General features: G+C 35.7%; 2 protein-coding genes across 7 annotated transcripts in view; one reads left to right on the top strand and one right to left on the bottom strand.

Annotated features, from left to right (window-relative positions):
- Positions 1 to 921: 921 nt before the first annotated feature.
- Positions 922 to 16,741, bottom strand: LOC125648499 (nucleoporin NUP42-like). 4 transcript variants are annotated; one of them, XM_048875628.2, is made up of 9 exons: positions 16,681 to 16,741; positions 15,808 to 15,979; positions 9,477 to 9,571; positions 9,276 to 9,352; positions 8,399 to 8,485; positions 2,248 to 2,285; positions 2,034 to 2,050; positions 1,691 to 1,798; positions 922 to 1,606 (listed from the first exon to the last, which is right to left on the bottom strand). In XM_048875628.2, the coding sequence occupies exons 1-9, from the start codon at positions 16,724 to 16,726 to the stop codon at positions 1,008 to 1,010; spliced, it is 1,239 nt and encodes a 412-aa protein (XP_048731585.2). In that variant the 5' UTR covers positions 16,727 to 16,741; the 3' UTR covers positions 922 to 1,007. The 4 variants fall into 4 exon arrangements, with proteins under 4 accessions (XP_048731585.2, XP_048731584.2, XP_055996656.1 ...); XM_048875627.2 differs by lacking the exon at positions 16,681 to 16,741 and adding an exon at positions 16,119 to 16,393; XM_056140681.1 differs by lacking the exons at positions 2,034 to 2,050; positions 16,681 to 16,741 and adding an exon at positions 16,119 to 16,393 and having other exon boundaries at positions 2,234 to 2,285.
- LOC125648497 (BTB/POZ domain-containing protein 6-like) overlaps positions 16,483 to 23,311 on the top strand; it is a 14,044-nt gene continuing 7,215 nt past the window's right edge. For all 3 annotated transcript variants that reach the window (XM_048875625.2, XM_048875623.2, XM_048875624.2), the window contains exons 1-2: positions 16,483 to 16,575; positions 22,832 to 23,083. In XM_048875625.2, the coding sequence (XP_048731582.2) occupies positions 22,842 to 23,083 (242 nt within the window). In that variant the 5' untranslated portion in view covers positions 16,483 to 16,575; positions 22,832 to 22,841. The remainder of the gene's footprint in view (positions 16,576 to 22,831; positions 23,084 to 23,311) is intronic.

The raw sequence follows: 23,311 nt of genomic DNA, 5'->3' as shown, positions 1-23,311 counted from the left end.
AGTTTCACACATTGTGATACTATATTTATCAGATAAACTATGACTTGTAACATAGGCGTAGCTTGGGTTCGAATATTACCGAGGCAGGGGGTCTGCGCCCCCCAGAAGCTATCGACATTTTAACAACGTAAAAGGTGTTTTTTTTTTACCGAGGCAGCTCCTCGGTTGCCTCAATGGAAGCTATGCCACTGCTTGTAAACCGTAGTTTACAATCGTGAAACCGTATTTATCAGATAAACTATGTTTTGCAATCGCTAATGATTGTTTTGATTGTTAATTATAGTTTACGCTTGTGAAACATAGATTATCTGTTAACTATGGTTTACAGATGCTAGATGTGAAATATAGATTAATGTCGTTAACTATAGTTTACAGTCCGTAATGTCACAGCCTACTACACAATGTGATGCAATCGAGTGCGCTATGATGTCATAACTAGTCAATCAAAGACAGTCACTATTATGCCAGGGAGTCTGTGACAGGACATATTTCAATCAGTTGATATCAGTATCCTCCCTGTCATTAAATCACATATACATGATCAACAAAATTACTCTCTGTTCTTACTATTATATAAGTGACCGGTCGACAGGGGATGATTACTCCTTCTAGGCACCTGATCCCACTGCTGGTGTGTCCAGGGGTCCGTGTTTGCCCAACTATTTATTTTGTATTAATTTTAGGAGTTGTGAGATTGATCACTTTTCGTTATCTTCACCTTTCATATGGCATGTTATAAGTTTATTTCCTTCAGCTGGATCATTCTCACACAATTGATAATCATGATATGCTAGTTACCTGAAAAAATATTCAGATCAGACAACATCTAGAATACTGAGTATTTTTCATTATAGAAGATAAAGCTTGGTGTCATATTATGTACTGGTCTATATTCTGGCCAGAACCAGGATGATGCCATAATGAGGGTTTAAAGTTTTATTAGGAATACATTGTTAATAAATCACATATAAAAGTTCACCGTATTGAATTTTAACAAAGGATAAAAATCAAAAGCACAATTCTTTTGGGGGTGGATTTGTAGGAATTTTTCCAAGAGTAAAATGTGTAGCTTGAAATTCTGCTAACTCTTCAGCAGTCAGTCTGTTCATGGGAGTGTAGGTACTCGACTCCTCCACAGCCTGTCTAGGAGTTTGGAAAGTAGCACTTGGGGCACCTGTAGAGTCTACTGTCTGGCTCGATGATTTTCCAAATGGATTTGTTCCTTGGAACCCACTGGAAGTTGTACTGGAAAATGAATTTGTTCCCAAACCTGCAGGTGTTGTTGCACTGTTACCAAATACACTTGGAGCTATCCCAGTGTCTCCAAAAGATGATGTGCCAAATCCACCACTACTTGTACCTGAACCAAATCCCCCAGATGACCCTAAGCTTGCTCCAAAGTCTCCACTTGCTCCAAAGACTCCAGATGACTTTGAATTTGTTCCAAAAGCATTACCTGATCCAAATGCTCCAGATGACCCAGAATTTGCACCAAAACTTCCACTTGAACCAAAGCCTCCAGCTGACCCAGACTTAGATCCAAAACTTCCTGTCATTCCAGAAGTCCCAGATCCTTGAGATGTAGATGAACCAAATCCCATGGCCCCTATATAATGATTTTTAATAGCATGCATTAAAAATTGATATACTGCGTGTACAATGACTATACTTTTACTAACAAGATGCATACCAAATGAGTTTTGAGTTGTATCATTTCCAAATGATGTTCCAAAGCCAGATGATTGAAAAGAACTTTCACTTGTGGTGGGACTGCTAAATAGGGACATTGTATTATGTGCTACAAAACAAAATGCATTTACTTGTAAGGCTTCTAACTTAGGTATAAAAATTAGAGTGGAACATTGAAATACTTCACATTTTTGTAATTGCTTCATGAATACAATCAATAGTTTTTTTTTCTGTACATATTTATGTGCATATTTAAAGCTATAAGTTCAATCCTTTAAAGTCTTTATTAATTATTTCCCTGGCATTATAAAATATATTTTGATGATTACAAATATCAAACTTACATGCATTGCTTCCTGATCTGAAGAGAAAATCAAAATAATAAAATACACTGTACTAGTATATGTATACAACAACTTTTGTACAGTAGGTAGAGTACTTCGATGCCAGTACACTTATTTTGGAATTATTTTATAGTTCACACACATATTCAGCACACTGACAATCTCTATGTGTATATTATCTATTCAGTGTATATATCAACAAACATTTACACACCTGTTTTTTCTTAATCGATAGTCCTCAATCACTGTCAGCTAAAAGATACAAGAATACAACAAATTAAACAAGAGGTACTGTGAGCAATGCTCACTAAGAATACCCCCCACTTACCCCAATCTCCCAAAGGGTGTTGGTAATAGGTATAAACTACCTCTTTTCTGAGTGTAAAAAACAAATGGCATGACAAACCGAACCATATTGCTACTTCGATGTCCAGTGTGCGTGACTTTGACCTTTTGACCCAAAAATCGATAGGGAACATTTTCATTCCATGGGTAGTCCATATGTATGATATGGTGACTGTAGGTGGAAAGGATAACGCTTTAGAGCCCGGAAACCATATTGCTAATTCGATGTCCAGTGCGCGTGACCTTTGACCTTTTGACCCCAAAATTGATAGGGAACATCTTCATCCCATGGGTAGTCCATATGTACGATATGGTGACTGTAGGTGGAAAGGATAACGCTTTAGAGCCCGGAAACCATATTGCTACTTCGATGTACAGTGCGCTTGACCTTTGACCTTTTGACCCCAAAATCGATAGGGAACATCTTCATCCCATGGGTAGTCCATATGTATGATATGGTGACTGTAGGTGGAAAGGATAACGCTTTAGAGCCCGGAAACCATTGTGTTTACAGACGGACGGACAGACAGACGGACAACCAGATTCCAGTATACCCCCCCACAACTTGTTGCGGGGGGTATAATAAGGGTTTCCCCCTAAATTACAATCATTATAATTACAACAAATTCACCCAGGGTTCTACAAAGCACGCATCTTGTTGATATATGCACATATATCTAAAACATTCTGTATTGTCCTTTATGAATCATAAAAACATGGGGCTTGGCAGGTGACAGATTCCCTATAAGTTCTTTTGAAGTCAAATGCAAAATACACTCAAAATCTTATGCAAATGACATTTCAGGATCCACCCTCCAGCAGCTTTGAGCTTTTACATTAAAACCTCAAGGACCAATAGAAATCAAGAAGTTTTTTTAATAATAGGACAGTAAAGGATAAAACTAAAACTTTACTGCATTTGTGAGCAGCTATTTAATGTAAAGCCTCAATCATTTTATGAGGTGTGGATCTGCAGCTCTCTCATCTATTCCAATTTTTTCTTAGAGAGCTACAGTTCTGCAGCTACAATAAATTGAGAAATGTTTTGAAATAAATGTTTATATTTGCATCATGTGTTGGTCTAGTGAAGCTCGTTAGTGATTTTTTACATCATGTATTGGTCTTGTGAAGCTTGTTAGTGATTTTGTACATCATGTGTTGGTCTTGTGAAGCTTGTTAGTGATTTTGTACATCATGTGTTGGGTGAAGCTTGTTAGTGATTTTGTACATCATGTGTTGGTCTTGTGAAGCTTGTTAGTGATTTTGTACATCATGTGTTGGTCTTGTGAAGCTTGTTAGTGATTTTCTACATCATGTGCTGGTCTTGTGAAGCTTGTTAGTGATTTTGTACATCATGTGTTGGTCTTGTGAAGCTTGTTAGTGATTTTCTACATCATGTGTTGGGTGAAGCTTGTTAGTGATTTTGTACATCATGTGTTGGTCTTGTGAAGCTTGTTAGTGATTTTGTACATCATGTGTTGGGTGAAGCTTGTTAGTGATTTTCTACATCATGTGTTGGGTGAAGCTTGTAAGTGATTTTGTACATCATGTGTTGGTCTTGTGAAGCTTGTTAGTGATTTTGTACATCATGTGTTGGGTGAAGCTTGTTAGTGATTTTGTACATCATGTGTTGGTCTTGTGAAGCTTGTAAGTGATTTTGTACATCATGTGTTGGGTGAAGCTTGTTAGTGATTTTCTACATCATGTGTTGGGTGAAGTTTGTTAGTGATTTTCTACATCATGTGTTATTCTTGTGAAGCTTGTTAGTGATTTTCTACATCATGTGTTGGGTGAAGCTCGTAAGTGATTTTGTACATCATGTGTTGGGTGAAGCTTTTTAGTGATTTTCTACATCATGTGTTGGTGTTGTGAAGCTTGTTAGTGATTTTCTACATCATGTTTTGGGTGAAGCTTGTTAGTGATTTTCTACATCATGTGTTGGGTGAAGCTTGTTAGTGATTTTGTACATCATGTGTTGGTCTTGTGAAGCTTGTTAGTGATTTTCTACACCATGTGTTGGGTGAAGTTTGTTAGTGATTTTCTACATCATGTGTTGGTCTTATGAAGCTTGTTAGTGATTTTCCAAATCATGTGTTGGGTGAAGCTTGTTAATGATTTTCTACATCATGTGTTGGGTGAAGCTTTTTATTGATTTTCTACATGTGTTGGTTTTGTGAAGCTTTTTTATTGATTTTCTACATTATGTGTTAGTCTTATAAAGCTTGTTAGTGTTTTTCTACATCATGTGTTGGGTGAAGCTTGTTAGTGATTTTCTACATCATGTGTTGGGTGAAGCTTGTTAGTGATTTTCTACATCATGTGTTGGTCTTGTGAAGCTTGTAAGTGATTTTCTACATCATGTGTTGGTGTTGTGAAGCTTGTTAGTGATTTTCTACATCATGTGTTGGTCTTGTGAAGCTTGTTAGTGATTTTCTACATCATATGTTGGGTGAAGCTCGTAAGTGATTTTCTACATCATGTGTTGGTTTTGTGAAGCTTTTTATTGATTTTCTACATTATGTGTTAGTCTTATAAAGCTTGTTAGTGTTTTTCTACATCATGTGTTGGGTGAAGCTTTTTATTGATTTTCTACATTATGTGTTAGTCTTATAAAGCTTGTTAGTGTTTTTCTACATCATGTGTTGGGTGAAGCTTGTTAGTGATTTTCTACATCATGTGTTGGTCTTATGAAGTTTGTTAGTGATTTTCTACATCATGTGTTGGTCTTGTGAAGGTTGTTAGTGATTTTCTACATCATGTGTTGGTCTTGTAAAGCTTGTTAGTGATTTTGTACATCATGTGTTGGTCTTGTGAAGCTTGTTAGTGATTTTGTACATCATGTGTTGGGTGAAGCTTGTTAGTGATTTTCTACATCATGTGTTGGTCTTGTGAAGCTTGTTAGTGATTTTCTACATCATGTGTTGGTCTTGTGAAGGTTGTTAGTGATTTTGTACATCATGTGTTGGTCTTGTGAAGCTTGTTAGTGATTTTGTACATCATGTGTTGGTCTTGTGAAGCTTGTTAGTGATTTTCTACATCATGTGTTGGTCTTGTGAAGCTTGTTAGTGATTTTGTACATCATGTGTTGGGTGAAGCTTGTTAGTGATTTTCTACATCATGTGTTGAGTGAAGCTTGTAAGTGATTTTCTACATCATGTGTTGGTCTTGTGAAGCTTGTTAGTGATTTTCTACATCATGTGTTGGGTGAAGCTTGTTAGTGATTTTCTACATCATGTGTTGGTCTTGTGAAGCTTGTTAGTGATTTTCTACATCATGTGTTGGGTGAAGTTTGTTAGTGATTTTCTACATCATGTGTTGGTCTTATGAAGCTTGTTAGTGATTTTTAGCCGAGTTGCAACAAAGTTGAACTCGGCTATTAGTTTGGTGATGCGTGCGGGCGGGTGGGTGGTTGGGCATCAACAATTGGTTTCCGGATGATAACTCGTAAAGTTTACAATCTAATCAAATGAAACTTTGTATATTGTTGGGTACCAAGTAAGGAAGACCTCTATTAATTTTGGAGAAAAATGGTCAAAGGTCAAGGTCACAGTGACCGAAAATAGAATGAAAATTTCAGAAAAATTTGGTTTCCGGATGATAACTCAGAAAGTTTAAATCCGAATCAAATGATACTTAAAGATATTGTTATATACCAGGTAAGGAAGACCCCTATTGATTTGGGAGAAAATGTCAAAGGTCATGGTCATAGTGACCGAAAATAGATATAAAATTCCAAAACATTTTGGTTTCAGGAGGATAACTCGTAAAAATTTAATTTGAATCAAATGAAACTTGGATATATGGTTGGATACCAGCAAAGCAAGGCCCCTATTGATTTTGGAGAAAAAAGGTCAAAGGTCAAGGTCTGTTGAAAAGTGAGGGAAAAAAAACAAGATGTGGGTTTTTTTGGTGTTTTTTTTAAATGACCCCGCTCATGGCCAAGTTTCTTTTGTACTTTTGTTAATGGTTGGTGAACTCATTAACAAAAGTACAAAAGAAACTTGGCCATGAGCGGGGTCATTTTAAAAAACCACAAAAAAACCCCACATCTTGTTTTTTTCCCCTCACTTTTCAACAGATTCTTTTAATTACAAGCATTATGTAAGTAATTGCATAGCAATACATCTTTGTGAATGGTCCCAAGACAAGTCATATGTGTAATATTCTGTGTGTCGTGAATAATCTGCATAATATAATAAAAGCAAGAAATATTTGTGAAACATGTATACCCCCCCATGGTGCAGAATTGAAAAGGGTTATACACATGCATCATTTAATTGATAGCTGTGCCAAACCATTTCAAAATATTGAGCAGACAATATCTTCCTATTGTCCAAAGTGAATTGACCATGTGACCTAAAAATTAATAGGGGTCATCTACTCCTTATACTGTACCAATGTACTAAGTGTGGTGTTAATCAAGCAACTGTTTCTTAAAATATAGGAGACAATATACTACTATGTCCAGTTTAACCCTTGACCTTTGACCAGGTGACTTCAAAATCAATAGGGGTCATCTACTCCTTAAGATGTACCAGTGTACCAAGATTGATGTCTGTCAAGCACAGGGTTCTCAAGATATTGAACGGACAGTATATTCCTATGTCCAGTTTGACCATGTGACCTCAAAATCATCAGGAGTCATCTAATATTTAGGATGTACCAGTGTACCAAGTTTGATGTCTGTCAAGTTTGAGGGTTCTCAAGATATTGAGCGGACAGTGTCTTCCTATGTCCAGAGTGGATTGACCCTTGACCTTTTGACCTGAAAATCAATAGGGGTCCGTTTCTACTCATAGCAAACCCACATATGAAATATTATGATCAAGTGAATGGTTCTCAAGATATTGAGCAGTCAACATGTGGTCTACTGACCGACAGACATACCAACAGGTGCCAGGGATGGGGTCAATTACATTGAAAATGTAATTAAATACTTTCAATTACATTATGATTTTGTCAATTACTTGCAATTACAATGTCTTGGAAGACTTGGCCACGAAGCCTCCTTTGATTCATATTCAAGTTTTCTTAAGAATTCTGCTAAAACTTTAACTTTGAAATTTCCAGATGTATTTTCTGGGACATGAAATTCATTCAGTACATTTAAGCCATGTTTAGTTCTGAATGTAATATCTAATGAAGTGAACTCTTACTGGGGTATTTTTTCTATCTGTGCATATTTAGGGGTTCACACTTAAACAAAATTAGCGTGTCACCTATAGCCCTGAGTACTGTGGCCATGCTGCAGCAAGCATATAGACATAATGAGACATCTAATTATTGCGTAAACAACAGTGAAACCCTCTAACACCATTATTATCCTTCCTTCATTTTCAAACTTTTAAGTTTGAATACTGTAATTGAAAAGTAATTGAAATGTAATTGAAAATACTTGACTTTTTTGGAATGTATTTAAATACATTCAGTTACCTGTAATTGAAATCAAAGTCAATTACAAATACATCCAATTACTTTATAAAAATGTATTTAAGTACAGCTAATTACAATTACATTTTTCAATTACCCCATCCCTGACAGGTGCAAAGCAATATGTCCCTCTTCTTTGAAAGGTGGCATAATAATGAATAAATAATTAAAAGAAGATAGGAAAATAGAAAATAGAATTTGATAAGTCTATACATGAACTGGTAGTTGAAATTAGCTGTGTAGTTTCTGAAAGGAAATTAAAAATTCAAGGTCTTTGTGAAACACAAGTCTTCCTCAGCATAACACAGTTTACTGTGGCAAATTCAGCATCCAACTTTTTTTCCCCATCTTCACCCTGTCATTGAATATAGCTCTGATTTTGGCATTTCTGTTCACCAAATATTGTATAGTTTGAATGATAGACAAACAGATGAGCCCCCCCCCCCCCCCCCCAAAAAAAAAAACAGAAAAGAAAAGAGAATAAGCTCAGTGGCATAAACACAGCAGACAAGTGAGCTGCAGATTAACTGACTAATCGAGGTGTCCTAAAGTTATGACTGTATTTAGAATGAAAATATGAAAAAACATACCAATTTTTGCTTTGTGCGCATGGTTGGATTTGAAAGCATCTGTCGCTTTTTGTTGAAATCTGTCAGTAAATTCTTGACATAGTCTACCTACAATAAAATTCCAACAACTAAGTTTTTCATACTTCATTCCCCTTATTCAAATTAGCATGGATGTCATCAAGAAAATAGGGTTGATATGAATAATTCAGTTTATGTACAAAATGTAATATCTCGGCTGAGATTTGGCTTGGCTGAATATTTGGACAGTCCAAATATTTAGCCAGCCGAATCTCAGCCGAGATTAGTACAAAATGATGCACCATACAAATGTTCATCATATCAAGTTTTGCAAGATATAAGTCATTTACAGTACCTTTATAAGTTGAAAAGCATATGAAACCAAAGGATAGTGAAATTATTTAAGATATATAGGTAATTTCTACTTATAATCTAATTAAGCAAAACACACTTGATGTAATTCAATTAATAGTCCTAAAGAAAATATGAATTTTATATGATGTGGAGCAATATTGCTATTGCAAAAAAATGGATACAGGAACAAACCACATTATGACATCATTCCTAGGACATTATATGGTGTAACTTATTGACAACTGGGAAAATACGACATAAAAAATACCGAAAGAGTCGAAGGAACCAACCAAATTGCATTTTACAAGTGAATCAAATAATTATCAGTTGAAAACATTTAGAACTCTGCAAGAATTGGATGTATGTTTACATGTAATTTCATTTTGATATCTTAAGACATTTTGGTAAAAAAAGCCATGGAACAAAGAGAAGGGGGGGGGGTTTCTAAGCATGCAAAATATATACAATGAAATGCCCAACACTTATTTCTCATTTATCGATAAACTGTGCATGTATAATTAATTACATATCCTTGGAAACTATTGGATTTTTGAGCTTCATATGCAAGATGCCTCAATTCCTCCGGTGATGTGTCCTCTAAATCTGAAAAATAAAAGATTACAATCAATGCTAAAGCTTCAAAAAATATATATCCTCATAAGTGTTTGAGAGATTAACACTCCTATTTCAACAAATCCAGTCACTACTAAAAGATAAGAACTGATACCGGGAACACAAGGACTGTCTTTTTCAAATCCAATGCATGAAAGTGGCCACATTTTGTTCCTCTCCCACTCCTTAACTTCTGATACTAATGAATTTCTACAGAAAACAAGAAATGTTTGTAAAACATATATGCCCCCCATGGTGCAAAATTCAAAAGTGTCTTACACAAACACACACACACACACACACTATCATTTAATTGATAGCAGTGTCAAAACAATTCAAGATATTAAGTGGACAATATCTTCTTATGTCCAGAGTAGATGGACCATTGACCTTTGACTTCAAAATCAATAGGTGTCATTTACTCCTTAGAATGTACCAGTGTATCATTTAAGTCTGATGTCAGTCAAGCAAAGGGTTCTCAAGATATTGAGCTGACAGTATCTTCCTGTGTTCAGAGTGGATTGACCCTTGACCATGTGACTTCAAAATCAATAGGGATCATTTACTCCTTAGGATGTACCAGGGCATCAAGTTTCAATGTTTGTCAAGCAAAGGGTTCTTAAGATATTGAGTGGACAGTATCTTTCTGAGTCTAGTTAGACCCTTGACCTTTGACCATGTGACCTCAAAATCAAAGAGGTCATCTACTCCTTAGGATGTACAAAGTCTGATGTCTGTCAAGCAAAGGGTTTGCAAGATATTGAGCAGAGAATATATTCCTAGTTTGACCCTTGACCATGTGACCTCAAAATCAATAGGGGTCATCTTCTTCTTAGGATATACCAGTGTACAAAGTTTGATGTCTGTCAAACAAAGGTTTCTCAAGATATTGAGTGGACAGCATATTCATATGTCCAGTTTGACCCTTGATCATGTGACCTCAAAATCAATAGGGGCCATTACTCCTTAGGAGTTAAAAATTAGAAAAGCTTTCACTTAAATCTCTACTCTTATGGCCTGATGGTTCTTGAGAAGAAGGGTTTTAAAGATTTTCTCTATGTATTTGCATGTAAAATTTGATCCCCTATTGTGGCCCCATCCTACCCCAAGAGGCCATGATTTTAACAAACCTGAATCTCCACTATGTCATGAAACTTTCATGTAAATTTCAGCTTTTCTGGCCCATTGGTAAATGACTCCACTCTATTTTTGCATTTTTGTGATTAATCACCTCTTTGAAGGGGGCATGGCCCTTCATTTGAACAAACTTGAATGCCCCTAACCTAAGGATACTTTGTGCCAAGTTTGATTGAAATTGGCCTAGTGGTTCTGGAGAAGAAGATGAAAATGTGAAAAGTTTACGCTGATGACAAACAACAGACAAATTTTGATCAGAAATACTCACTTGAGTCTTCGGCTCAGGTGAGCTAAAATGACCAATTTATTGGAATTTATAGGAATATTATAGAGAAAATACCATTTTCAGGCAAAAATATAAGGATTATACAGGGTTGTGAAATATATAGCCGGGATTTCATAGGAAATATAGGACGGCTTGAAGGCCTGTATTCTTTCATACACAATCTCAACTCTACATATTCACAAAGTACATAATCTTATCTAATCAAAATTGGATCTATTGATACACTCGCCTATGACTGCTTTAAAAAAGTAGCATATATTGTACATATATTATTACTAAACTAACTCGATCTGAAGAGTCAAATCCTGTTGAGTTGACAGACACCAAATCAAAGGTCTCGGATCAAATGAGACGATTGGAGTTTGATCTTAGGATCCACGCCTGTCAATGAGACATGATCCAACTCTTCAAATCAAGTTACTGTATAAATGATGATCAGTTTTGGAACTTGGGTACATGAGATTCAAAATGGAAAATACATCACAGTCCTTGCACTTGCATTCCAATCTACGCCATTTTCATGTTCAATAGCTATGGTTTCATTAGTTATACCCCCCGCAACAAGTTGTGGGGGGTATACTGGAATCGGGTTGTCCGTCTGTCTGTCCATCCGTCCGTCTGTAGACGCAATGGTTTCCAGGCTCTAAAGCATTATCCTTTCCACCTACTGTCACCATATCATATATATGGACTACCCATGGGATGAAGATGTTCCCTATCGATTTTGGGGTCAAAAGGTCAAAGGTCAAGTGCACTGGACATCGAAGTAGCAATATGGTTTCCGGGCTCTAAAGCGTTATCCTTTCCACCTACAGTCACCATATCATACATATGGACTACCCATGGGATGAAGATGTTCCCTATTGATTTTTTGGGGTCAAAAGGTCAAAGGTCAAGTGCACTGGACATTGAAGTAGCAATATGGTTTCTGGGCTCTAAAGCGTTATCCTTTCCACCTACAGTCACCATATCATACATATGGACTACCCATGGGATGAAGATGTTCCCTATCGATTTTGGGGTCAAAAGGTCAAAGGTCACGTGCACTGGACATCGAAGTAGCAATATGGTTCGGTTTGTCATGTCATTTGTTTTTTACACTCAGAAAAGAGGTAGTTTATACCTATTACCAACACCCTTTGGGAGATTGGGGTAAGCGGGGGGTATTCTTAGTGAGCATTGCTCACAGTACCTCTTGTTTTTTTTACTTTCCTTTTAAATACAGGTGACTCTCGATGGCTCGAATTTCGATCTCTCAAAGTTCTCAATCCCATTTTTCTCTCTATAAAACTAAGCAAATTTACTATCGATCTCTCGAACGTTAGTTCTCAATCTCTTGAAGTGAAGTTGGGTTCCGTAAAACACATTTCATTGTTTTTCACTCTCTATCTCTCGAAGTGGTGCGTAGCGTATACTGACCTTTATCAAAGCGTATAGGTGACTCTCAATAACTTGAAATTCAAGGGACCTTGATAAAACTTTGAGAAATTGAGAGTTCGAAATTTTAGAAATTGAAGCTCCGCCGGTATAGTTCAGATTTTACAGTAACTGGAAATGTTTACCAACAAGATCATAAGATATCGTTTTGACATGTTTTCCTTCATATTCGTCAGGTAGTTTGATATCAAAATAAAAATCCTTATTTTACATTAATAAAAACTTTTCAAAGTTTATGTATTTAATATGTTCTTTAATTATGCTTAGATAGGCATACAAAACCAAGTTCCGATGAAGCTTTACTATCGCAAACTAAACAGAGCACAATGTTATGTCACTTTACCCAAAGCAAAAATTCTAACGAATAAGTAAAACGACGTTTTAGAGTAACTTTACACAAAGAACAAACTCGAGAAATTTAATAGTCTGTAGATCTCTAAATTATGTATAAAACTTACTCTCTCATTGTCACGTCAAAACAAATTATAGATTTTATTCATAGTTGGATTATATATAATTTTAATCATCACGACACAAAACCCCAGTGCAAGGTGTAAACTGACCAATTAGCAAATTATATCCTCAAGTGTGTCACCTCCACAAAGAAGCAAGGGCGATGTGTCAACTATGTAAACACCTAATTACCCCTTCCGCATTCAACAAAATCCAGGTAAGGCCCAAGCGGAAATTATTACATGCTTGGGTAACGGTGGGTATACGCTACCACCACTTCAAGAGATCGAGAGTGAAAAACAATGAAATGTGTTTTACGGGACCCAACTTCACTTCGAGAGATCGAGAACTTTGAGAGATTGATAGTAAATTTGCTTTGTTATATAGAGAAAAAAATCGGGACCATGATTTCACTTCGAGAGACCGAGAACTTTGAGAAATTGAAGTTCGAGCCATCGAGAGTCACCTGTATAATTATTTCCGCTTGGACCAACCTGGATTTTGTTGAATGCCAGAGGCTAGTGTGGTCGTGGTAATTAAGTGTTTACATAGGTGATGCATCACATGTGCTTCTTGGAGGAGGTGGGCACTTGAGTATATAATTGGTTAATTGGTCAGGTTTAACTCTACACTGGGGCATTGTTATGATTAAAATCTGTATAGAATCCAACAATTAATAAAATCTTTAATTAAATTAATCGGCTTTGATTTGACAAGGAGAGAGTAAGTTTGAGACATTAATCAACAAACAATAATTTAGAGATCTACAGACTGTTAAATTTCTTGAGTTTGTACTTTGTGTAAAGTTACTCTAAAACATCGTTTTACTCATTTGTTTGAATTTTTGCTTTGTGTAAAGCGACATAAAATGTGCTCTGTTTACCTAGGAGCAGTAAAGCTTAGTGATGGGCAATCAGGAAAAAATAATTAATCGATGATTGGATTAATTGGATGCACCTTTTCGACTGATTAATCGAAAAATAATAGAATTTTATTCATTTCAAATTTATGGCATAAATATATTAAATTTACTTTATTTTTTTACCCTAAATATTAAGTTAATTAGAATAAAATCATAAGATTGATTGATTGTATCTTGTTTAACGTCTCTCTTGGAAAATTTTCACTCATGTGGAGACGTCTAAAATCATTAGAAATTTGAAGTTAATAATCCCATACCTTCGATTTTGTTTTCCCGGGATAGGGATAGATCTCTCGACTTTTGTTGTTGTTCTTATGGGAATTGGTATAGAATAGGGGTGAATCAATATATTGATATATCGAAATGTACCGGTACACGCCTGTCCAGCGATATACGATACAGTGTTTCGACAATACGATATAATGTTGGGGTTAAAAATAGCCCTTTTGATAGTCGGGATCGAAGTGCATAACTTAAAAATGGCTTCTAACAGGAACACGATTCCTCAAACTTTAATCCTCGCTTTTTCATTGTGACATTGGAGATTCCTCAGACTTCAATCCCCGCTTTTTCATTGTGACATTGGAGTTTCCTCAAACTTTAATCCCCATTTTTACATTGTGACACAACGGAGATTTCTCAGACTTTAATCCCCGCTTTTACATTGTGTCATTGGAGTTTCCGCGGACTTTAATTGTCATTGTTTGTTTTGTTACGAAATAAAAGATATTAAACCACTTCATTTTTTTTAAAATTTTGATATTTTACTTCAGAAAATGCTTAACTACCTTGTATATCCAATATATCGGATATCGCATCAGAAAATATTGTATCGTTTCGTATCGGAAAAGCTCGAGCAATACACACCCCTAGTATAGAATAGAGCCTCAATACCCCTTGCTTGTTGTAAGAGGCAAAATCCAAAGCCCCGGGCCGTGTCACAGCAGGTATGGCTCGATAAAGATCCCTCCCTGCTTAAAGACTGTAAGCGCCGAGCATAGGCCTAATTTTGCAGCCCTTCACTGGCAATGGTGATGTCTCCATATGAGTGAAAGATTCTCAAGAGGGACATTAAAACAATATTCAATTTTATCGGATGATTCAGCTTCGTCACCCATTTTGGATTTTAGTTAAGTTGCGGCAGGAATATTCACATTATCAAAGAAAAATACCGATGTCGGCGATTTTCGATTTTCAAAATGGCAATCGATTATTCACATCGTTTCCGTTATAGCGACCGACAATCGAAAGTCAGCGATAATCGGTACATCACTAGTAAAGCTTTATCAGAAATACATTTTGTACACCTATCTTACTGTGATAAAGGAACAAATAAATGCATAAACTTTGAAATTTGTTTCATTAATGCAAAATTATTTATTTTGAAATCTTGGACTAATCAGCTACCTGATAAATATGAAGGAAAATGTGTCAAAATGATCCGATGATCTTATTGGTAAACATTTCCAGTTACTGTAAAATCTGAACCATATGGTCGGACCTTTTTTTGATCTCTTGAAATCTCGGAAGTTTTATCAAGGTCCCTTGAACTTCGAGTTATCGAGAGTCACCTGTATATACGTGCTACTTATAGGGAGAGCTCTGCTCTCATGGCCCTTATGTAGGGTAGTGAGAGGGTTTCAATGCTCTTTCGCTCTGAAAAATAAAAGTTTATAGAGGGCGAAGCTCTCTCACGGCCTGAAGGGCCGTGAGAGTGGAGCTCTCCCTATAGGTAACACGTATATACATGTTTAAAAGGAAAATATAGGAAAACAATGAAAAATTAAACCATACCTATGGAACTTGAAAATTTTGGTACTAATGGCGTCAATTCGAATACTATCGCGTGGACATGTATTTCTCCATTTTGAATCTCGTCTACCCTAGTTCACGTCGTTCTGAGATGTTACAAAAATTCGTAAAAGCATGTAAATCTTATTTTCTTAATCATATATAATCACTCCACCATTAACGCCATGTTTGTTGTGGTTCAGACGCTATGTTTGTAAATTTGCTAAAATACGACGCTGAATATGACGTCACAATGTACTGTTTACATCAGTTGCGTTATATTTCCAGCGTTCAATATATAGGCGGATCAAATCCTGCTAACTTCGGGTTGTTTTTGGTCTGTTTTGGATATAGATACTAATACCAAAACTTGTTTGCTTCGAACTCAAACACGGTCACACCGTAAAACATATTATTTACATCAGTTCATTTGGGGCAGTCTGCTGAGTCACAGGCCTGGTTTGTTGAGTCTTCTGGTATTCATTTGATGTCCATCGGAACTGATTTGAACCCCCTCCGCCTCCACCCCCTCCATATCGTGACCCGCCACCATCTCCTCCAAACAACTGTCTCTGTGCTGAATATGCATAACCTGTATGACATGCAATTTATATTAAGAAATTCAGTGGCTTATTTTCTCTCTGTATTCCTTAAACACAAGTTTCTTTAACAAAAAAAAAAACAAAAACAAAAAAAAAAAGACAGAAAAGAAAGAAAGAAAAAACACTAGCCTGCATTTCCTCCTCTTGGATGTTCATACCTACAGTTATCTCCAAACTTACAACACCCTTGCATAAAATATTTACAGACTACCATATTTAACGGTTCAATCAATGTCGAACGGTTGTGTTACTTTCAGTTCAATACTTCACAATTTTATAACCGGATATGAAGATAAGGCAATAAAGCATAAAGTTAAACGCGGCCCGGAACAACGAAAACAAAATAAAAGAATCAGTGCTTGAATGTGCAACTTTAATAATGTTTTTATAATATTTCAAATTTCAAAAGAGCCTACAGTGTTTCAATAAATAATTCTATCAGAGGTTGGTTATACAAATTACTTCTTAATTAATTCGGATGGTTTTAAATTTTATCATTGTTTGTTTACATCCGATTCTATTTTCAGACACCGTGCAGTGACCACAGACTGACAGAAGCTGAGAGTGGAAAGACTGTTGAACAGAGGTATATTTTATTCAATAAACACGTCATTGAGGCGCAAACACTGTAAATGATTTGAAAAAAAAATGTATAACGTACATTTTGCATCAAGAAATTCATTGTCATTACCTTTTTTGTAAAGGTGTAATTTGCACCTGTTGGCCTGAGGCTGCATGAGTCATGTCTTATCTTTTCTGAACAAGTGGAAAACCGTCTCAAAATGATATCCCACATCTGAACAGATTAACTGTTTAAAGACTAGGATGAATATCCATCCATATCTATGCATTATATTGACTGAATATCTTTCATTCAACTCATTGACAACAATTTTAGTGTCAATGATGAGGCCTTACAAATAAATAAGAAAAGAAAACATTAGAATCAAATTCAATCAATGCATTATGATATTTTGAATGACACAGTATAAAATTACAGACACTGTAAACATTCCTTTTTCAAATTAATTAAAGTAACTTGCATTAAAGAGACACTACAGCTCATTTTCCACATTTTAATAAAGTCACGTATTGATAAAATGATAAAAATCATATCGATACTGACCATTTTGAACAATACTCAAGATCGCGACTACTTTTTCCGTCTTGGTTTTAATTTTTACTTTCCCCTTTCAAAGTCTCGCGAGACCCAGAGTATGCGAGAATTTGGGCATGTTCGTAAATAATACCAGTTCTGCAACTTTTGTCGTGATTGATTCACACGATTTTAACAATGGTTCACTATCATTACATTGCATTAGACTATAGTAATGCTTCAAGAAAGAAACATAATGCGCAGAGATATCCACAAATGATAGATTTTAATGGAAATGTGGTGGATTTTCCCCCCACTGCTGTCAGCTAGGAAATTCCCAAAGCCGAGAAGAGCTTTCGTCAAAATATATAGCTTCGCGAGCTAAATTCAGAAGTTCATTTTTCCTGTACCCAGACGATTTTACACACCTTTCATTTAAAAATGCTTTTAATTGCGGAAAGCACATGGATGTTAAATCGTCTTCCGATCCCATGTTTTGAATAAACAAAAAATGCTCAAGATCGACATGCTTTTCCGGACTTCTTTACAAGAGAGTTCCGCTAACTCGGTATTTACGATCTTGCGTATTTGGATGCATCAATTTACTCTCAACTGTGCTTTGAAGATCATCCGGAATTCAAAGGTTTCTTCATGCTGACTCAGACTTTTGAATGCTTATTTACATCACGTGATTTTGAATGACAGCAAAGGTACTGTGTAGGAAATTATTTAAATTCCCCTTCTAGGGGGTCCACACTCACCTTTCAAGTATAACATTATTCCCTGCTCCTTATAATAAGTAATTATATAAATCATTATTTTAACAGAAACCCTTCCATGTTCCTATTTACCAATGTTTTTACAACTAACACATGCCTTGTTTAGATAAAAATAGCACTTACTTTTAAAGGAGTGTCTTCGCAGCTAGTCCAAATGGCAGTTTTAGAGGGAGCCAGGACACCCCCCCCCTCCCTTTTTTGCCACAGATTGTGAGTGCAAATCCTAATTTTGTACCCAGAATGGCCAATTACTTTGGCTAATATTTGACCCTCACATCCCCCTTCGGAAATCCTAGATCCACCACTGATCGAGTTGCATGTGTTTTTCCTAACTCTTTGTTTTCCAACGGTCATACTGATCCCAAACTAAATTTTAGTTCACTTATGAGTTTTATCTCATTCTATTTTTACCTCTTTTCTCGCAGAATCTGTCAAAATTTTGGGTCTATCCACTACACTTTCTCTCACTGGACGACATGCTGCACTGTTTACTGTCTATAAATAACCATGTCATAGAATGTGTTCAGGAGTCAAACTTACTTGGTATTATTATTGATGAAACTTTGTCCTGGAAAAGTCCTATAGAATCACTTATGAACAAGATTTCCAAGAGAATTGGCATTTTAAGAAGAATAAGATATTTTATGTCAAACGATGCGCTGCTGAAGATTTTTAATGCTATGATTTTTCCACATTTTACATATTGTTGTACTATATGGAGCAATCCAAGAAATGCTGAAAATGTGAATAAGCTTTTTTATATTGCAAAAACGAACTGCAAGGGTAATTCTTAACATCAGAAATTATGAAACACCATCTAATGTCATGTTTACAGAACTTAACTGGTTGCCTCTATCAGATTACTTTGTCTATAGAAAAGTCATTTTAGTGTATAAAGTTTTACGTGGTTCAATGCCAGATTATGTAAATGATTTTAAATATGTATCAGAAGTCAGTCAGAGGCAAACTAGAAATTCTAATTCAAATATATTGTATATACCCATGGCAAAAACAGAATATTATAGAAGATCTTTCAGCATTTCAGGGAGCACAGTGTGGAATGCCTTGAGTCAAAATATAAGAAACTCAACAAGTGTTGTGTGTTTTAAGAGAAATTATCTTAGAGATTATCACCATACTTTTTAAGCTTTATTTTGTTCCTACTTATCTTACATTCATAATTATTTCTTAAGTTTATATGTATTCTACTTCTTTTAATCTGTGTTTATTTTACTAATATCTGTCTGTATGTATGTTATATGCAGGACCATATTGAAAACTAGTGTTATTTCTAAATATGTAATCCTGGATGAATAAAGGCTTTATTATTATTATTATGCGCATGCGTCTAAAGACTGAAAGGAGGAGACTCTATATTTTTTGTATAGGCCATCAAAAAGTATTAATTTTTTTGTTAAAACAAGAATTTTAAAATTTAGATAAATGTTAATTTCACAAAGTTCATACATTCAACAATGCAACAAAAATTGAGAAAGCACTGGGAAAATTGTCATTTCATGTTTTCTGTGCAAAATGAGCTGTAGTGTCTCTTTAATAAACAATAAAAATCATAAAAGTTTTAAAAGTTAGGATGGCTTTGCATCCTAGACCAGACTGTTTAACTTAGATTTTAAGTGTAGGATGTTATGTGATTTTTTTTTTACTCAGTCCGACAGTTTGTGAGCAAGTGGTAAATGTAGTCAAAATGGCTGTAAGTTCTAGATGGTGATTTTTAGCGGAGTTGCAACGAAGTTGAACTTGGCTATTGGTTTGGTGATGCGGGCGGGCGGGTTGGCGGGCGGGCGGTTGGGCGTCAACAATTGGTTTGCGGATGATAACTCGAAAAGTTTACAATCTAATCAAATGAAACTTTGATATATTGTTGGGTACCAGGTAAGGAAGACCCCTATTGATTTTGGAGAAAAATGATCAAAGGTCAAGGTCACAGTGACCGAAAATAGAATGAAAATTTCAGGAAAATTTGGTTTTCGGATGATAACTCCGAAAGTTTAAATCCAAATCAAATGAAACTTTGATATATTGTTCGGTAACAGGTAAGAAAGACCCCTATTGATTTTGGAGAAAAAAGGTCAAAGGTCAAGGTCACAGTGACCGAATATAAAATGAAAATTTCAGAAATATTTGGTTTCCGGATGATAACTCGAAAAGTTTAAATCCAAATCAAATGATACTTAAAGATATTGTTATGTACCAGGTAAGGAAGACCCCTATTGATTTTGGAGAAAATGGGTCAAAGGACAAGGTCACAGTGACCGAAAATAGATTTAAAATTCCAAAAGGATTTTGGTTTCCGGAGGATAACTCGAAATTTTTTAATTTGAATCAAATGAAACTTGGATATATTGTTGGATACCAGCAAAGCAAGGCCCCTATTGATTTTGGAGAACAAAGGTCAAGGTCACAGTGACCGAATATAGATTGAAAACTTCAGACAAATATGGTTTCTGGACAGTAACTCGAAAAGATTAAAACTGTAATTAGTTCTTCACAATTATAAATATACCACGTCATTCCTGGCTTTACAATGTATCCCATGCAACTTGGCTCATGGACCCCTGGGTGCATATACTGATTTTTCATTATTAAACTCTTCTATTTTTAGCTCACCTGAGCAGAAGGATAGAAATTTGTCTGTTGTCCATCGTTTTTGTCACCATCATAATTTTTTTTACATTTCATCTTTTTCTCCAGAACCACTGGACCAATTTCAACCAAACTTGGCATAAAGCATCCTTGGGTGAAGGAAATTTAAGTTTGTTAAAATGAATGATCATGCCCTTTTCCAAAGGGAGATAATAGCAAAATAGTGAAAATACATTACAACTTTTAAAAATCTTTTTCCAGAACCGCTGGTCCAATTTCAACCAAACTTGGCATAAAGCATTCTTGGGTGAAGGGAAATCAAGTTTATTCAAATAAAGAGCCATGCCCTCTTCAAAGGGGAGATAATACAAAAAAGCAAAATTAGGGTAGGGTCATTTAAAAATCTTCTCAAGAACCACTGGGCCAGAAGAGCTTAAATTTACATGAAAGCTTCCTGACATAGTGGAGATTCAAGTTTGTTAAAATCATGACCCCTGGGGGTAGGTTGGTGCCACAATAGGGGATCAAAGTTTTACATGCAAATATAAAGGTAAAATAGTTGAAAATCTTCTCAAGAACCACTGGGCCAGGAAAGCACAAATTTACAAGAAAGCTTCCTTACATAGTGCAGATTCAAGTTTGTGAAAAGCATGACCCCCAGGGGTAGGATGGAGCCACAATAGGGAATCAAAGTTTTACATACAAATATATAGGGGAAATCTTTAAAAGTTTTATATATTAGCCAAGGTGACTCATGTGAGTTATGTGACCCATGGGCCTCCTGTTCATTCTCAAATTCTCTTAATTAATATTGAATATAATGACATAAATTGTTTAGTATGTTTAGTATGTTTAATATGTTTAGTATGTTTAATATGTTTAGTATGTTTAATATGTTTAGTATGTTTAATATGTTTAGTATGTTTAGTATGTTCATTGTAAATGTTGAAGCCTGATCACACAAAGGTGTACATACTCAACCTCTCCGCATCATTTCTGTATCTAAATCTTTGTACCCAGTAAGGTTGACATGATTTTATGTTGTGCATTATATATAAACATCTGATGAAGATATAGAATATGTTTGGTTTCTGTTATCTGACCAAACCATCCATTATGCCACTGACCCAAATGTATTAATGCTTTTATTTCTACATTGGATGATATATTAATTCTGATTTGGTTTGAATTTTATCCTGTTGGACCCCTTCTCTATAGATGGAGAAATAAATATGCTCTCATAAACTGTCAGTCTCCTGCTGTTCTTCCTCTTTTCATTCTTCCAACAATATTTCTGATCTCGACTGATGGAAGTGTGGATTGGCCTGCACTGAATTTTCATCTCAGTTAAAGATGAGACCTAGAGACAGTCTTATTGTAGTAGTAATATTGACTCCATGGTTAGAGCATCGGACTAGTGATGTAAGGGTCCCAAGTTTGAATTTTGGTTCAATTCTTGGTTTATCCATTTATTTTCCCCTTTTCTATTACACTACTATACAATTATTTCATGTCAACTAGGGAAACAGTCAAAACTACTGCCATGAGAAATTGGTGATGACCTGGAAAACTGTTGTCAGAGGGCGTTGGCCGAGGACAGCCTAGTTTTCTGGGTCTTTGCCACTACCGAGGGGCAATAGTTTTGACTGTTTCCCTAGCAGGCATGAAATAATTGTTTTATTACCTAATCTACTAATCAGGTAATAGTTTCTCGCGTGACTGGGAAACAGTTCGTCACGTGACTGGGAATCATGTGATGAACTGTTTTACCCCTGCTCATTTTGTGTACTTTTCTCTGCTGATTAAAGTTGGAAAACAGAAAAAATATACGTATTATCAATTCATATAGTAGATTAGGTAATGATATAAAATGTGAGTTCAATGTGAAAACAGTGTTACAGTTTTATTGTATTAGTAGGACATGTAGAATGCTCTGTCTGAATCGTTAACAAACCTTGAAAATGGTACTGTGACAGTCATTTAGATATCCTGTGGCAGTCATTTTAGATATCCTGTGACAGTCATTTAGATATCCTGTGACAGTCATTTTAGATATCCTGTGACAGTCATTTTAGATATCCTGTGACAGTCATTTAGATATCCTGTGACAGTCATTTAGATATCCTGTGACAGTCATTTTAGATATCCTGTGACAGTCATTTAGATATCTAGTGACAGTCATTTTAGATATCCTGTGACAGTCATTTAGATATCCTGTGACAGTCATTTATATATCCTGTGACAGTCATTTTAGATATCCTGTGACAGTCATTTAGATATCCTGTGACACTGAAGATGCTTCTGTGAGTTTTTAACCAATAGATGCATTAATTACACCATGAATTTTGTTATGCACTTCTTAGGTAGACCAGTATGGACCGAGAATGGCAGCTGGGGAAGACCCTGGCGGAGTGTAACTGGTACATGCTTGACAACCAAATAGATTGTGATGTCACCTTCCGAGTGGGTGAGGCTAGGGAGATGGTCATGGCACACAAATATGTGCTGGGCAGTCGCAGCGCAGTGTTCTATGCCATGCTGTATGGACCCATGGCAGAGAAAGGTGGCATCTTTATCACAGATATGGAGCCTCACACTTTTAAGAGTCTGTTGAGGTATCAAAACTCTTCAAAGTTCATACTTATTTGTCTATCTTTAATGGGAGAAAAAGTATAACTTTTGAAATGAAGATAATATTTTCCCTTTAAACACCAGGAGTGTATGGTGATGATTATGGCATCTTAAAAGATAGTTTGAATTAAACTTTCCCTCTGTTTAGCTTACTAGTACAACTGTCCATTATACATATATTTGTGCTGTAAACTTTGGAATAATATTAATTG

Source organism: Ostrea edulis, chromosome 6 (genome assembly GCF_947568905.1).
Source record: "Ostrea edulis chromosome 6, xbOstEdul1.1, whole genome shotgun sequence".
NCBI lineage: Eukaryota > Metazoa > Mollusca > Bivalvia > Ostreida > Ostreidae > Ostrea > Ostrea edulis.
This window is presented reverse-complemented; position numbering and strand designations above follow the sequence as displayed.